This window comes from Jaculus jaculus, chromosome 8 (genome assembly GCF_020740685.1).
Source record: "Jaculus jaculus isolate mJacJac1 chromosome 8, mJacJac1.mat.Y.cur, whole genome shotgun sequence".
Taxonomy (NCBI): domain Eukaryota; kingdom Metazoa; phylum Chordata; class Mammalia; order Rodentia; family Dipodidae; genus Jaculus; species Jaculus jaculus.
The window spans coordinates 10482582-10499133 of NC_059109.1; the positions used below are offsets into that span (position 1 = coordinate 10482582).

General features: G+C 48.9%; 1 protein-coding gene across 1 annotated transcript in view; it reads left to right on the top strand.

Annotated features, from left to right (window-relative positions):
* The window catches only part of Taf8 (TATA-box binding protein associated factor 8), a 28818-nt gene extending 20944 nt beyond the window's left edge, over positions 1 to 7874 (top strand). Inside the window, exon 8 of the mRNA XM_045157572.1 lies at positions 7619 to 7874. Coding sequence (XP_045013507.1) covers positions 7619 to 7642 — 24 coding nt within the window. The 3' untranslated portion in view covers positions 7643 to 7874. The remainder of the gene's footprint in view (positions 1 to 7618) is intronic.
* The last annotated feature ends 8678 nt before the right edge of the window (positions 7875 to 16552 follow it).

Sequence of the window (16552 nt, forward strand, 5' to 3'; positions counted from 1 at the left end):
ATTCCAGGTTAGCCTGAGGAAGAGTAAAACCCTACTTTGAAAAACAAAACAAAAAACAACAAGAAAAAGTAAAGCTAAAGGGTAAAACAAATAGGAAGGCGTGGGCTGGGAAGCGCACAGTGGATTCAGTGCCACACAAGCATCCATGTAAGGCAGCTGGGCAAGGAGTAGGGATGTAGCTCTGTAGTCAGCGCTTGTCTGAGGCACGAGACCCAGGGTCAATCCCCAGCACCACCAAAAACAAACAACTGGGTTTGATGCCTGTAAACCTGGAGAGGCGGAGACAGGAGGATCTCTGAAGCTCACTGACCAACCAGTCTAGCTGAATTGAGTAAGTCCCAGGTTCAATGAGAGACCCTGTCTCAAAAAATAAGGTGGGCTGGGCATGATGTTGCCGACTCCCCAGCACTGGGGAGGCACAGGTAGGAAGATCGCATGAGTTCAAGACCACCCTGAGACTACATAATGAATTTCAGGTCAGCTGGGGCGAGAGAGAGACCCTACCTCAAAAGCCCCCCTTCAAAAAAATAAAAGAAAGAAAGCCAGACATGGTGGTACATGCCTTCTGAGGCTGAGGTAGGAGGCCAGCCTGGAGCTACTGTGAGACCCTACCTTGAAAAAAAAGCTGGACATAGTGGCACATACCTTTAATCCCAGCACTAAAATGAGGCCCTTACCTTAGAAAAAAAGAAAAATCATAAAATAATATGGGGAGCAACTGTTTGTGGTGGCTTTAATCCCAGAATTTGGGAGTGGGGAAGACACCTCTACTTGCACCCACACAATCTGCACCTGTGTGCATCATTCGTAAGAAGTTTACAGGTGTCAGACTGAAAACGGAAGGCTTACTCTATCCCTTGGACTAAGGACTTCCGGGAACTTTTCAGTTAGAAATTTTTGAGCTGGGCATGGTGGCTTACACCTTTAATCCTAGCCCTCAGGAGGCAGAGGTAGGATCACTGAGTTTGAGGCCGGCCTGAGACTACATAATGAATTTCAGGTCAACCTGGGCTAGAGCAGACTCTACCTGAAAAAAAAAAGGGGGGGGCTGGAGAGATGGCTTAGCAGTTAAGGCGTTTGCCTGCAAAGCCAAAGGATCCTGGTTCGACTCTCCAGGACCCACATAAGCCAGATGCACAAGGGGCGCATGCATCTGGAGTTCATTTGCAGTGGCTGGAGGCTCCGGCGTGCCCATTGTCTCTCTCAAATAAAGTGTACTTTAAAAAATAGAGGATGGGCTGGAGAGATGGCTTAGCGGTTAAGCGCTTGCCTGTGAAGCCTAAGGACCCTGGTTCGAGGCTCGGTTCCCCAGAACCCACGTTAGCCAGATGCACAAGAGGGCTCACGTGTCTGGAGTTCATTTGCAGAGGCTGGAAGCCCTGGCGCGCCCATTCTCTCTCTCCCTCTACCTGTCTTTCTCTCTGTGTCTGTCGCTCTCAAATAAATAAATTTAAAAAAAAAATAGAGGAGAACATCTCATGTGCACCAAGTGTGCCACATCTGCACGTGAACACTACATCACACATAGCAAAGATAAAACAAGAGGCCGAAAGATCGCCATGAGTTCACAGCCAGCCTGGGGCTACAGAATGAATGAATTCTGTCAGTTTGGGCTGACCTGGAATTCACTGTGTAGTCTCAGGGTGGCTTCGAACTCAGGACAATTCTCCTACCTCTGCCTCCCAAGTGCTGGGATTAAAGGGGTGCACCACCACTCCTGGCACCTTTTTTTTTTTTTTTTTTTTTAATTTATTGGAGAGAGGAAAGAATGGGCGTGCCACTGCAAACTAACTCCAGACGCATGCCTCTGGCTTTATCGAACCTGGGTCCTTTGGCTTTGCCAGCAACACGTCAACCGCTGAGCCATCTCTCCAGCCCTGCTTCACCTTTCTGTCTGTCCAACCATTTCCACTCAGCAGCTTTCCCACTTGGAAACTGCAGATAATCTCTGGCCAGAGCAGAAGGCTTGACAGCCTCAACTCACTCCCGGCCACCCCAGGTGGACCACTCACTCTGTCTTGTTCAGCTGTAGAGAGACGACCTGCCTCCTCATCAGTCTCACCGCAGCCTTGCCTGCTCGCTCTTGGCTCTTCCCCGGCCTCATCTGTCATTCTGCCCCCTGCAGTGGCTCTGCTGGCTTTCTCCATGACGGTCCACACCAAGTCCAAACTACCCAGCCTGTGTGGTGAGGCCATCCAGGGTCCTTGTTTGTTTGTTTCAAAATATTTTATTTGGGCTGGAGAGATGGCTTAGCGGTTTAGCGCTTGCCTGTGAAGCCTAAGGACCCCGGTTCGAGGCTCGGTTCCCCAGGTCCCACGTTAGCCAGATGCACAAGGGGGCGCACGCGTCTGGAGTTCGTTTGCAGAGGCTGGAAGCCCTGGCGCGCCCATTCTCTCTCTCTCCCTCTATCTGTCTTTCTCTCTGTCTGTCACTCTCAAATAAATAAATAAAAAATTTAAAAAAAAATATTTTATTTATTTATTTGAGAGACAAAGAGAAAGAGGCAGACAGAGTGAAAGCAAGTAGACATGCCAGGGCCTCCAGCCATTGCAAAGGAATTCCAGACGCATGCGCCGCCTCGTGCATCTGGCTTTATGCGGGCACTGAGGAATCAAACTTGGGTCCTAAGGCTTTGCAGGCAAGTGCCTTAACTGCTGGTCCATCTCCAGTTCCACCCCCATCCCACCCTTGTTTTGTGGTGTTTTTTTTGTTTGTTTGTTTGTTTTGTTTTGTTGTGGTTTTTGTTTATTTTGTTTTGTTTTTTGAGGTAAAGTCTTGCTCTAGCTCAGGCTGAGCTGGAATTCACTATATACTCTCAGGGTGGCCTTGAACTCATAACAGCTCTCCTACCTCTGCCTCTGGAGTGCTGGGATTAAAGGCATGCACCACCATGCCTGGCTATTTTGTTTTAAAGATGGTGTTTTTATTTTATTTATTTATTATTATTTTTATCTTTTCTTTTCTTTTTTTTTTTCTTTTTTTTTTTTGAGGTAGGGTTTCACTCTAGCTCAGGCAGACCTGGAATTCACTATGTAGTCTCAGGATGGCCTTGAACTCATGGCGATCCTCCTACCCTGCCTTCCAAGTGCTGGGATTAAAGGTGTGCACCACAACACCCAGCGCCTTATTTTTCTTTTTTGTAAAAAGTTTATTTTTATTTATTTATTTGTGAGAGAGAGAATGGGTGCACCAGGGCTTCCAGCCACTGCAAACAAACTCCAGATGTGTGCGTCCCCTTGTGCATCGGGCTTTATGTGGGTCCTGGGGAGTTGAACCTGGGTCCTTTGGCTTTGCAGGCAAGCACCCTGACTACTAAGCCATCTCTCCAGCCCTCATTTCTTTTTTGTTTGTTTTGTTTTTCGAGATAGGGTCTCACTCTAGCCCAGTCTGACCTGCAATTCACTATGTAGTCTCAGGGTGGCCTCAAATTCACGGTGATCTTCCTACCACTGCCTCCCAAGTGCTAAGGTGTGCACCACCATGCCTGGCTCCTCATTTTATTTATTTTTTTTTTGACAACTCATTTTCCTTTCATTATCAAGTGCAGACCTAGTACCTTCTCTGTATGCTAAGCTCTGTGTCTAGCTCTAAGGGTACTGTGCCAAATAAGACAGATGTCCCTGTCTCCAAGGAATTCATTCTAGTTGGAGTTAGAAAAGAAACAAAATCAAAACTCAATGCCAGCTGTGGAGGGGTGCCAGGCAGTGGCTTCCTAAGCCTGTAAAGAGGAAGTCCTCCCACCACACCCCAGCCTACGTGTGACTCCTGATAACTGCCTGTCCTTCCAGCCCCTCCACTTCTCCCCGATTCCATCCGCCCTTCCCTTCTCCTGCCGCTCAAGTCAACAAACACCTGTCATGTTTCGTGTTGGCCTGTGCTGATGCGGACCCTCATATGATGCGGACCCTCATACGCAGCCCAGAGTTTCACGAGGCCCCTGCCTCCCCTGATCTTACCTGTGCCTTCCGACAGACAGCTCACCACACATGGAATGTCAGTCAGGTAGTGACTTTAAGACCCTGAAAAGAGGGCTGAAGAGCCAGGCGTGGTGGCACACGCCTTTAATCCCAGCACTCAGGAGGCAGAGGTAGGAGGATCGCTGTGAATTCAAGGACCTCCAGGTCAGCCTGAGCTACAGTGAGACCCTACCTCAAAAAAATAAATAAATAATAAATAAAAAATAAATAAAAAAGAGGGCGGGAGAGATGACTCAGTAAAGACATTTACCTGCAAAGCCTAACAATCTGGGTTCAATTCCCCAGTACCCACATAAAGGCGGATTGCACTGAGTGGTGCAGGCGTCCAGGGTTTGTTTTTGGTGGTTGTAGGTACTGGCGTGCCCATTCTCTGTCTCTCTCCTCTGTATCGCTTTCTCTGCTTGCAAATAAATAAAATTCTTTAAAAAGAATTGAGTAGGACTCCTTACAACGTGCTCCCCCCAGGCACAAAAGGGCCTGTATATCCATGACCTCACAGTGCCTGACACTACCTACACAAGACCCTCATAATAGGAGGAAAAGATCATGACATCAAAATAAAAGAGACTGATTAAGAGGGGGAGGGGGTATGATGCAGGGGAAAGTGGGGGGGGGGGAGGGCATTACCATGGGGCATTGTTTACAGTCATGGAAGTTGTTAATAAAAAAAGTTGAAAATAAAAGATAAAAATAAATAAAATTGAAAAGATCCTGGGTAAGTTGAGGAAAGCAAAGTTAAAGGACAGGTAAAGGCTGGTCTAGTAGTAAGGGGAGTGGGCAGTTACTGGATGGAAAGGCTGTGTGAGAACTTCTGCCCAGAGGTGAGGCTTCCATCCAAGAGCCCTGGAGGAAGGAGGCACAGGTGAAGAAATGAATGTTCTAGCCCGGCATGGTGGAGCACTCCTTTAATCCTGGCACTCGGGAGGCAGAGGTAGGAGGATTGCTGTGAGTTCGAGGCCATCCTGAGACTCCATAGTCAGTTCCAGGTCAGCCTGGGCTAGAGTGAGACCCTACCTCGAAGAACCAAAAACAAAACAAAACAAAAAACTGGGATCTTAAAAATATTTTATTATTTATTTATTAGAGAGAATAGGTGCACCAGGGCCTCTAGCCACTGCAAATGAACATCCGCCACCTTGTACATTTGGTTTACATGGGTCCTGGGGAATCGACCCTGGGTACTTCGGCTTCACAGGCGCATGTGTTTACTGTTAAGCCATCTCTCCAACTCAAGTACTAGGAATTTTTTTTTTTTTTCGAGGTAGGGTCTCACTCTGGCCCAGACTGACCTGGAATTCACTATGGAGTCTCAGGATGGCCTTTGAACTCACGGCGATCCTACCTCTGCCTCCTGAGTGCTGGGATTAAAGACGTGCGCCACTATGCCTGGCTATGTACTAGGAATTTTTACAAAACTGGAAAAGGAACATTTTCGTTGGGCAGAGCTCAGAATGCGCCTATCCTGGTAGAAAAGCATTGTGGGAGAGGAAGCAGCGAGCTCACTTGGTTAGAGATAGGAATGTGTCTGAGCCTGGCCAGCAAGAGGAGATGGCTGTGGAGGGTGGGGTCACCTAAGGCAGAGCCTTTCAGGCTTGACAAGGGCTTGGGATCCTGTCCAGAAGATGTGTAGCCAGACAGTGACAAGAGTGGAGTTGGAAGTGGTGGCACATGTCTTTAATCCCAGCACTGGGGAGGCAGAGGTAGGAGGATCACTGTGAGTTCGAGGCCACCCTGAGAATGCACAGTGAATTCCAGGTCAGCCTGAGCTAGAGTGAGACCTTACCTCGAAAAACCAAAAAAAAAAAAAAGAGTGGAGTTGGAGCTAAATGTGGTGGCTCATGCCTTAATCCCAGCTATTGAGACACAGCAGAGGTAGGAGGATCTCTGTGAGTTCGAGGCCACCCTGAGACTACATAGTGAATGCCAAATCAGCCCGGGCTAGAGCAAGACCCTACCTCGAAAATGAAAACAAAAACAAAAAATGAGTGGAGTTGGCTACTTTCTGGCTGGAGCTGGTATGGGAAATGCTTTTATTTCTCAATTCAGTTTCACACAGAGTTGAGCATATGTCCCCTGAAACTGGGGGGAGATGGGCTCTGTTCCCAGAGGATCAGCCAGCAAAGCAGAGTGAAACCACTGGCCACAGCTTGAGTCCTAGGGACAGGGAGGACACCCAAGCTCTGTGGATGGATCTGCGCACGGCACCTTTCCTTGGGAGGCGGCAGTGTAGTCAGGGAGACAGACACACACCCGCGGGAACCTGTTCTCACTCTGCGGACCGAGACACAGGAGGAGGGTGTCAGTGGAGGGCTGGCCTTGGAGCCAGCTGGACTGAGGCCTGTGCAGATCGCAGTGGGGTGGGGTTGGCTCCTGAGGCTGCTGAAGAGGGGAGTAATCGGAGGAAGGGGAGGGCAGGGAAGGTGTGGCATGATGGAACCAGCCTGGCCACAGCCTTGGTCCCGTCTGGCCCTGAGACACCTGTGACCCTCTTGTCCAGCCAGATGGTACCCAAGCTAGGAAGAGGGGTGGAGAGGTGCTGTGGACCCTGAATCAGAGTTGCCCCCAGGAAACGGGTTGCTGGGGCCGGTGGGCTTCCCTGCACCCTTGGTAAATCTGTCCTATGGAGGTCACCTGGTTTAGAGGTTGGGGACCTGTCCTCCCACCATGAATCCTTATCATGTGGGTCTCGATGTTCTCTGCAGGCTTTCCATAATTTAATTTTTAGTTTTAGGGTGAGTTTCGAGGTTGGGTTTCACTCTAGCCCAGGCTGACCTGGAATTCACTCTGTAGTCTCAGGCTGGCCTCAGACTCATGGTGATCCTCCTACCTCTGCTTCCCGAGTGCTGGGGTTAAAGGTGTGCACCACCATGCCTGGCTTATTTTATTTTATTTTTTATCTTTTCACAATTTTTATTAACATTTTCCATGATTATAAAAATATCCCATGGCAATACCCTCCCTCCCACTTTCCCCTTTGAAATTCCATCCGGATTTATTTTTAATTTTTTAATTTTTATTTTTTAAATTTTATTTTATTTTTTATCTTTTCATAATTTTTATTAACATTTTCCATGATTATAAAAATATCCCATGGTAAAGAGAAAGGAAGGGAGGAGGGTACTTAATAGGTTGATATTGTATATATGTAAGTACAATGCTTGAGATGGGGAGGTAATATGATGGAGAATGGAATTTCAAAGGGGAAAGTGTGGGGGAGAGGCAGGAAATTACCATGGGATTATTTTTATACTCATGGAAAATGCTAATAAAAATTAAAAAAAAAATCCCATGGTAATACCCTCAGCCCCTGGCCTCCCCCTCCCCCGGCACTTTCCTCTTTGAAATTCTCATCTATTTCTTTCAGGTTTCTTTGTGCATTCATCCATGATTTAAAAAAAATTTAAATTTATTTGCAAGCAGAGAGAGAATGAGAATGGATGCACCAGGGCCTCCAGCCACAGTGCAAATGACCTCCAGATGCATGCGCCACTTTGTGCATCTGGTTTACATGGGTACTGGGGAACCAAACCTGGGTTGCTGACTTTGGAGGCACATGCCTTAACGGCTGAGCCACCTCTCCAGTCCATTGTCCATGAGTTTTTCTCAGCCGCTGATAGCAGGCTTCTCACCTTTTTCCTCAGGCTCATACTGAAACAAGAGCTTAACCCCGAACATCAACCACAGCCGGCTGGGTGCGTGTGGGGGACAGCTGGCCTGCGGATGAAGATTTGCCATGGAACCTCGTGACCCCGTGAGCAAATTCAAGGTATTCTCTCCCTCTTGGTGCTTAAGACTTATGGTCATCCCTACGTGCAGTTTATTATTATACCTCGTTTGTTCAGAAGTTGTTTTATTGCATTTTGAATAGGTAATGTATGTATACAGTATAAAATCTAAAAGACAGAAAAAGATGTGACAATAAAGCCACTCCCTCTTCCCATTTCCCTGGACCCTCGGGCCCCGCCACAGGAGGCCACTAGTCTGTTATTGTCAATATGATCGTATTTATTCTTGTGAGCATCAAATGCAAATACATTTCCTCCTCCTTTTACACCATGGTAGATACTATGTAAATTTGCGTTCCCCTGGGGCGCCGTGGGTCTTCAAAGTCAGTAATGGGGAGCTTCTCATGGATTGAAGGGTGCATAATGCTGCTACACTGGCCTCTACTCTAACCCGTCAGTCCTCACTGATGGGCAGACACTAAGGGTCATCCACCTCCTGCTTTGTCACACTGATGCAGTGAGTGGCTCTGTTCATACGTCACTGCTCCATGTCTCTACTAGGCATGGACTGATGTCACAGCAAATTCATACTGAGTGCCTGCTTCCTTGACACCTCAGTGTCTTGGAATTTATGTGGAACTATGCTGGTCTGATAGGTAGAAAATGGTACCTTATTTTGCCTTCATTTGAGTGAAATTGATTCTTTTTTATTTTATTTATTTATTTTGGTTTTTCGAGGTAGGGTCTCACTCTACCCCACACTGACCCGGAATTCACTGTGTAGTCTCAGGGTGGCCTCGAACTCACAGCAATCCTCCCATCTCTGCCTCCCAAGTGCTGACATTGAAGGCATGTGCCATCATGTCCAGCTTCTATCTCTCTTTTTTTTTATTTATTTGAGAGAGACAGAGAAAAGGAGGCAGAGAAAGAGAGAATGGGCGTGCCAGGGTCTCCAGCCACTGCAAATGAACTCCAGACGCATGCGCCCCCTTGTGCATCTGGCTAACGTGGGACCTGGGGAACCGAGCCTCGAACCGGGGTCCTTAGGCTTCACAGGCAAGCGCTTAACCGCTAAGCCATCTCTCCAGCCCTTTTAAAAAATATTTATTTTTACTTATTTATTTGACAGAGAGAGAGAGAGAGAGATAGGAGAGAATGGTTGTGCCAGGGCCTCCAGCCACTGCAAACAAACTCCAGATGCATGTGTCACCTTGTGCATCTGGCTAACATGGGTTCTGGAGAATTGAACCTGGGTCCTTTTGCTTTGTAGGCAAATGCCTTAACGACTAAGTCATCCCTCCAGCCCCCAGCTTCTCATCTTTTATTGTAACAAACCAGTGTGCTCGTGCTGGATGGGGACATAGCCACCATGTGGTCTGATGACATCTGTAGAGGTGTGCCAGGGTACCTGGGCGTCTCAGAGGAGGGTGTATGTCCATTTCAGGGCTAGGACTTGAGGAAGAGCATTCCAAGGATGGTGACAATCAGGATGAGCCTTCAAGTTGACTGAGTCAAGCAAAGGGAAGAAGGAAGGAAGACGTAGGAAGTAGGGAGGGAGGAGGAAGGAAAAAAGGGAGGACGGAAGGAAGGAAGGAAGGGAGGGAGGGAGGGAGGGAGGGAGGAAGATCCTTCTAGGCAGAGAATACATAATATGCAAGGGTGGTGAGGCCTGAGTGTGGAAATGAAGTCTGAGGATAGACCCAATGGCCTTATTAGCCTTACTGGGGAGTTTGTGTTTTGATCAGAAACCAAAATATACATTACTTTTAATTATTTAAGAGAGAGAGAGAATGGGCATGCCAGGGCTTCTTGTCACTGCAAATGAACTCCAGATGCATGTGCCACCATGTGCATCTGGCTTATGTGGGTTCTGGGGAATCAAATCTGGGTCTTTAGGCTTCACTGGCAAACGCCTTAACCACTAAGCCATTTCTCCAACCCTGGTTTTGGATTTTTAAAAAATATATTTATTTATTTGAGAGAGAAAGATAGTATGGGCATGCCAGTACTTGCCAATGTGAAAAAAAAAAAAAACCCTCCAGATGTGGTGTCTAGCTTTACACAGGTACTGGGGAATTGAACTGGGTTGTCAGGTTTCAAGCAAGCACCTTTAACCACTGAGCAATCTCTCCAGCTCCCTGGTGTCTCACTGTAGCCCGGGCTGACCCAGAATTCACTGTGTCGTCTTCTGATCTTCCCGCCTTCACATCTCAGGTGTCACTGTTGCAGTCAGCTTCACGTTGCTGTCAGAAAACACCCAACCGAAGCTGGCTGTGGTGGCGCACACCTTTAATCCCAGCACTCGGGAGGCAGAGGTAGGAGGATTGCCGAGAGTTTGAGGCCACCCTGAGACTGCATAGTGAATTCCAGGTCAGCCTGAGCTAGAGTGAGACCGTACCTCAAAATAAAAACAAACAAACAACAACAATTTTAAAAAAAATGGGCTGGAGAGATGGCTTAGCGGTTAAGCGCTTGCCTGTGAAGCCTAAGGACCCCGGTTCGAGGCTCGGTTCCCCAGGTCCCACGTTAGCCAGATGCACAAGGGGGCGCACGCGTCTGGAGTTCGTTTGCAGAGGCTGGAAGCCCTGGCGCGCCCATTCTCTCTCTCCCCCTCTATCTGTCTTTCTCTCTGTGCCTGTCGCTCTCAAATAAATAAATAAATAATTTAAAAAAAAATCCCACCAAGAGCAGCTTGTTGGCAGAAAGGGTTTACTCTGGCTTACAGGCTCAAGGGGAAGCTCCAAGATGGCAGGGGAAAATGGTGGCATGAGCAGAGGGTGGACATCACCTCCTGGCCAACATCAGGAGCATGCCAAACACTGGCAAGGGGAAGCTGGCTGTAACACCCATCCCATATGCCTGTCCCTGACAATACACCACCTCCAGGAGGATCCAATCCCCAAATTACCAATAGCATTCTGAACCCGTAAGCTTATGGGGGACACCTGAATCAAGCCACCACAGTTGGGATTACAGATATGTACCATGTCAACTGGCCCAGGATGTAGTTTGAAAGAAACCCACTTAGCAAGCGCTCGCTGCACGCCAGGCCCTGTGCTAAGCACTCACCAGATCAATGCTGACCGTCCCCATAGTGACTTAATAATGTTGCTACAATTATCACTGCCATTCTCAGATGCGTCATCTCATTTTCTCATGGAACGATTATTTTGTTGCTTAACAGAAGAGGAAACAGGCTTTGAAGCTAAATAGCCTGAATGAGGTCACCAACTGTTAGCCAGTAAGCAAGGCAGGCACCTCAGGGCACATTCCTGTGGCTTCAAAGTGCCCTGCTTTCTGGTATAAGCTTATCATGCCCACAGGTGTGTGCATGCATCACTTTACCTTTTTTATGGTTTTTCGAGGGAGGGTGTCACCCTAGCACAGGCTGACCTGGAATTCACTACGTCATCTCAGGGTAGCCTGGAACTCACAGCGATCCTCCTACCTGTGCCTCCCGAGTGCTGGGATTAAAGGCGTGCGCCACCACGCCCAGCTTCGCTTAACTCTTTTAAATGTGTTTTATGACATTGACCTAAGCATGCCCAGAAATGTACCTATTATCTCCTCTTCCTTTGTGGGAGGAAGAGGGGGACAGTCTTGATATGTAGTCCAGGCTGGCTTCAAACTCAAAGCAATCCTCCTGTCTTAGCCTCCTGGGTGCTATAATTACAAGCATATATCACACCATGCCCAAATTATCTTTTCCTTCTTTTTCTTCTTTGAGGTAGGATCTCACTGTAGCCTACGATGACCTGGATCTCATTCTGTAATCCTAGGGTGGCCTCAAACTCACAGCAGTCCTACCTCTGCCTTCTGAGTACTGAGGAGCAAAGGCTCCATCTCCTTGAGCTCTGAGGAGGGTCGGTTCCCCCACAAGCAGTCACTGTTCTTAAATAGCTTTGTAAGCAGACACAGAGGGCTCACATCTTGGTGAGTGCTAAGCCAAAATATGCACAGCCAAGACATAAAAGGGTGAAGAAGCCCCGACATGGTGGCGCACGCCTTTAATCCCAGCACTCGGGAGGCAGAGGTTGGAGAATCACCGAGAATTCGAGGCCGCCCTGAGACTACAGAGTGAATTCCAGGACAGCCTGAGCCAGAGTGAGACCCTACCATGAAAAATCAAAAAAAAAAAAAAAAGGGGGGGGGCTGAAGAAAGATTTAGCATCTTGAGCTGGAGAGATAGTTAAGGCACTTGCCTGTGATGCCTAAGGACCCAAGTTCAACTCTCCAGAACCCACATAAGCCAGGTGCACAAGGTGGCACATGCTACTGGATTTTGTTTGTAGTAGCTGGAGGCCCTGGCCATTCTCTCTGCCTCCGGAGTTTGATTGCAATGGCTAGAGGCCTTGGCATGTCAATTCTCTCTGTTAATCTCTCTTGCTCTCTCTCATAAGAAAAGAAGAAGCCAGGTGCGGTGGTGCCCACCTGTAATCCTAGCACTTGGGAGGCAGAGATAGGAGGATTGCCATGAGTTCAAGGCCAGCCTGAGACTATATAATGAATTCCAGGTCAGCCTGGAGTAGAGTGAGACCCTATCTCAAAAAAAAAAAAAAAAAAAAGGGCTGGAGAGATGGCTTAGTGGTTAAGCGCTTGCCTGTGAAGCCTAAGGACCCTGGTTCGAGGCTCGCTTCCCCAGGTCCCACGTTAGCCAGATGCACAAGGGGGCGCACGCGTCTGGGGTTCGTTTGCAGAGGCTGGAAGCCCTGGCGCGCCCATTCTCTCTCTCTCCCTCTATCTGTCTTTCTCTCTGTGTCTGTTGCTCTCAAATAAATAAACAAATAAATAAAGTTAAAAAAAATTAAAAAAAAAAACAAGCAAAAAACCAGAATGAAATCAAAAAGCTTCAGAGCCCAGGAGCCTGATTACTTACATAGGAATCTTGTCTCTGCTCCTAGCACCTGTGTGACCCTGAGCCTTTCAGTACACACATGTCAGCAAGGTCATGAGAGGTCATATGCTATGAAGCACTTGGGACACTGAACAAGTTGTCACAAGAGCCCCTCCTAAAGATGCTGAGGTTGGCACGTAGGAAGTCTCTTGCCCAGGGGATTCAGGACTACTCCAATTTGGAATGGGGATGCTGGGCTGTTGGGACCCTTCAGAGCTGTCCTCATGGAGGGGAGTCACTGTCCGTGAGAGTGGGCTGCCCCAGTGGGAGGGAGCGTGCCTTAGGCAAGTGCTGAAGGGTGGATGTGCATAGTAGGCATCTGTCTGGCACACATAGGGCCCTGGGTTCCAGGCCCAGCACTGGTGCAGGATTTTGGGCCCAGGGAGGGATGAAATTCCACAAAGAGGCTGGAGTTCCAAGAGCTTCCAGGCCTGTGGACCCCAACTTTTGGATTCTTTTTTCTATTTATTTTATTTATTTGAGCGAGAGATAGAAAGAGGGAAAGAGAGAGAGAGAGGGAGAGAGAGAGAGAGAGAGAATGGGCATGCCAGGGCCTCCAGCCACTGCGAGCGAACTCCAGACGCATGCGCCACCATGTGCATCTGGCTTACATGGGCCCTGGGGAATCGAACCTGGGTCCTTAGGCTTCATAGGCAAGTGCCTCAGCTGCTAAGCCATCCAGTCTGGGTCTCTCAAGGTGCGTGGGACGCTGACCACTGGGGCGAGGGCCACACCTGCAGAGCAGCGAGGGGGCGGCCACAACTACACCGTGGCCAGCAGGAGGAGCACCTGTCTCGCCTTCAGCCACGTGTTTCTGACACCAGAGCGGCTTCTCCTACTGCTCAGCTGCTCCTCCATCTTGCTCCGCTGGGTGGGTGGAAAGTGTAGGTGATGACCCCGTTGGGAGAGGACGAACCTGCGGCAGGGGTCACAGCTACAGTGGCAGCTGCAATGATGTAACAGGGCAGAGCGAGTAAGGTCGGCTGTTCTGAGCAAGTCACCTCCCTCCTTGGAGTCGGCATGTCCTCACTGATGAGATGCGGCTGGGAGTATTACACGCTGACAGATCTCATTTTAGAGGACCACCACCAGTAATCGCCTTGGTGGTTAACGCTGTCCAGGTCCAACTTCAAGTCCGGGGAGCGCACACGAGGGGCGTGGAGGGCCTTGAGTAGCGGGTAAGAACGCACGCGCCGGCAGCTCTCGGAGGACAGCTCAGAGGGCACCCCCCCAGCACAGCTCGAGACCCACACAAGCCCGCCGTTTCCAGCCGAGCAGTGGAAACTCAAGGTCACACAGCTTGTCCCAGCACTCGGGAGACAGAGGTAGGAGGATCGCGGTGAGTTCGAGGCCAGCCTGAGACTACATAGTGAATTCCAGGTCAGTCTCAGCTAAAGTGAGACCCTACCTCAAAAAGCAAAAAGAAATAAGTAGGGAAGTAGCTCAGTGGTAGTGTGCCCAGCATGAGGAAGCCCTCGGTTCAATCTCAGTACTTGAAAAGCACTTGAAAACTTTATAGAGCTGTATGTGATGGTATAGGTCTATAATCGAAAAATGGGAAGATGGAGCCAGGGGATCAAGTTCAAGGCCTCCCTTTGCTACACAGTGAGTTTGTGGCCAGCCTGGGCTACATAGGACGTTATATCACAAACACACACACATACAAAAAGCCAGGGCTGGAGCGGTTAAGGCGCTTGCCTGCAGAACCTAAGGACCCAGTTCTATTCCCCAGGACCCACGTAAACCAGATGCACAAGGGGACGCATGCATCTGAAGTTTGTTTGCAGTGGTGTGGAAGCTTTGTTGTGCCCATTTTCTCCTTCTCTCTCTCTCTCTGACTCTTTATTTATTTTTATTTATTTGATAGTGACAGAGAGAGAAAGAGGCAGACAGGGAGAGAAGAGAGAGAATGGGCGTGCCAGGACCTCCAGCCACTGCAAACGAACTCCAGACGCGTGCGCCCCCTTGTGCATCTGGCTAACGTGGGTCCTAGGAAATTGAGCCTCAAACCGGGGTCCTTAGGCTTCACAGGCAAAGCACTTAACCACTAAGCCATCTCTCCAGCCCTCTCTGACTCTTTCTATCTCAAACAAATAAATATTAAAAATATTTCTAAAACCACAAAACAAACAAAAAGCCACATGTGGTGGTGCACACCTTTAATTCCAGCACTCGGAGGACAGAGGTAGGAGTTCGTGAGTTCATGAGTTCATGAGTTCGAGGCCATCCTGAGACTACATAGAGAATTCCAAGTCAGCCTGAGCTAGAGTGAGACCCTACCTCGAAAAAAAAAAAAAAAAAAAAGAAGGGCAGGGTGAAATGGGAAGAAGGTCAAGATGGTGGTGGCCGGGGTAGGGGTCCTGGGGGTCTGGTGGCTGCAAAGGGCAACAAGCAGCAGGGCACTGTTGGGGGCACGGACAGCCTCCCACTTTTCCAAGGACGTGCTGCCTGGACCCTGTTGGAGGATCCCAGAAGAACTGAGCCTCCGCCGCTGCCAAGAAGTATAATACATGTGTGGAGGATTGTGAGCCTTGCCTGGATGGTGGTGAGGGGCTTGGTGACTATCCAAAGCCCCCCGGCCGCTCCTAGGGGGTCCGCGGCCGCTCAGACTCGAGGTTGAATTGGGGTGGGCCGTGACACTGGGACGTAGGTGGGTGTACTGGTTTCATGGAACGTCATGTGCAAGCAGCTCTGTGGCCTCACGGCGGCTTTCATGTTCTGGATGGGGGACATGCCCCTGCTGCCAGCCTGAGGGACCAAAGCAGTCCCCCTACCTGTATCTGTACCTGGGATGAGGCAAAAACCTGAGCCACTGGTTCACCATGAGATCTGAGGAGGCTCCATGGGCTTTCCTGCCTCTCACTCCTTCATTCCTAGAGATTTAACCTTAACGAAGTCTCTAATAAAACTCAGTGCTGGCCAGGCATGTGGAGGACGCCTTTAATCCCAGCGCTCGGGAGGCAGAGGTTAGAGGATCACCGTGAGTTTGAGGCCACCCGGAGGCTTCATAGTGAATTCCAGGTCAGCCTGGGCTGGAGTGGGACCCTACTTCGAAAAACCAAAACAAAATAAAAACAAACAAACAACAACAAAAACCCCAACAACTCAGTACTGTGAAAAGAAAAGAAGGGCTGGAGATACGGCTCAGCAGTTAAAGACACTTGCTTGCAAAGCCTGATAGTCTGGGTTTGTTTCTCCAGTTCCCATGCAAAGCCAGATGCAGAAAGTGGTGCATGCACCTGGAGTCCATTTGCAGTGGCAGAAGGCCCTGGTCCACACATATTCATGCATTCTTTTTTTTAAATTTTTTTGGTTTGTTTTTATTTATTTATTTGAGAGCGACAGACAGAGAAAGAAGCAGAGAGAGAGAATGGGTGCACCAGGGCTTCCAGCCACTGCAGATGAACTCCAGATGCGTGCGCCCCCTTGTGCATCTGGCTAACGTGGGTCCTGGGGAATCGAGCCTTGAACCGGGGTCCTTAGGCTTCACAGGCAAGCGCTTAACCGCTAAGCCATCTCTCCAGCCCTCATGCGTTCTCTTTTTTTTTTCTCTCTCCCCACCCCCTTGCAAATAAATAAAATGTTTAAAAGAAAAAAAGGGAGCCAGAATTGGTATTATTTTTTTAAAAGTTTATTTATTAGAAACAAAGAGAGATAGGGAGAGATAGAGAGTGAGTGAGAATGGACATGCCAGGACCTCTAGCCACTGCAAACAAACTCCAGACGCATGCACCACCATGTGTGTCTGGCTTACGTGGGGCCTGGAGAATTGAACCTGGGTCCTTAGGCTTTGCAGGCAAGGGCCTTAACCACTAAGCCATCTCCCCAGCCCCTCTTTTTATTATTATTATTACTATTTGAGAGAGAGAGAAGGAATGGGCATGCTAGGGTCTCCAGCCACTGCAAACTCCATATGCATGTGCCACCATGTGCATCTGGCTTACATGGGTTCTAGG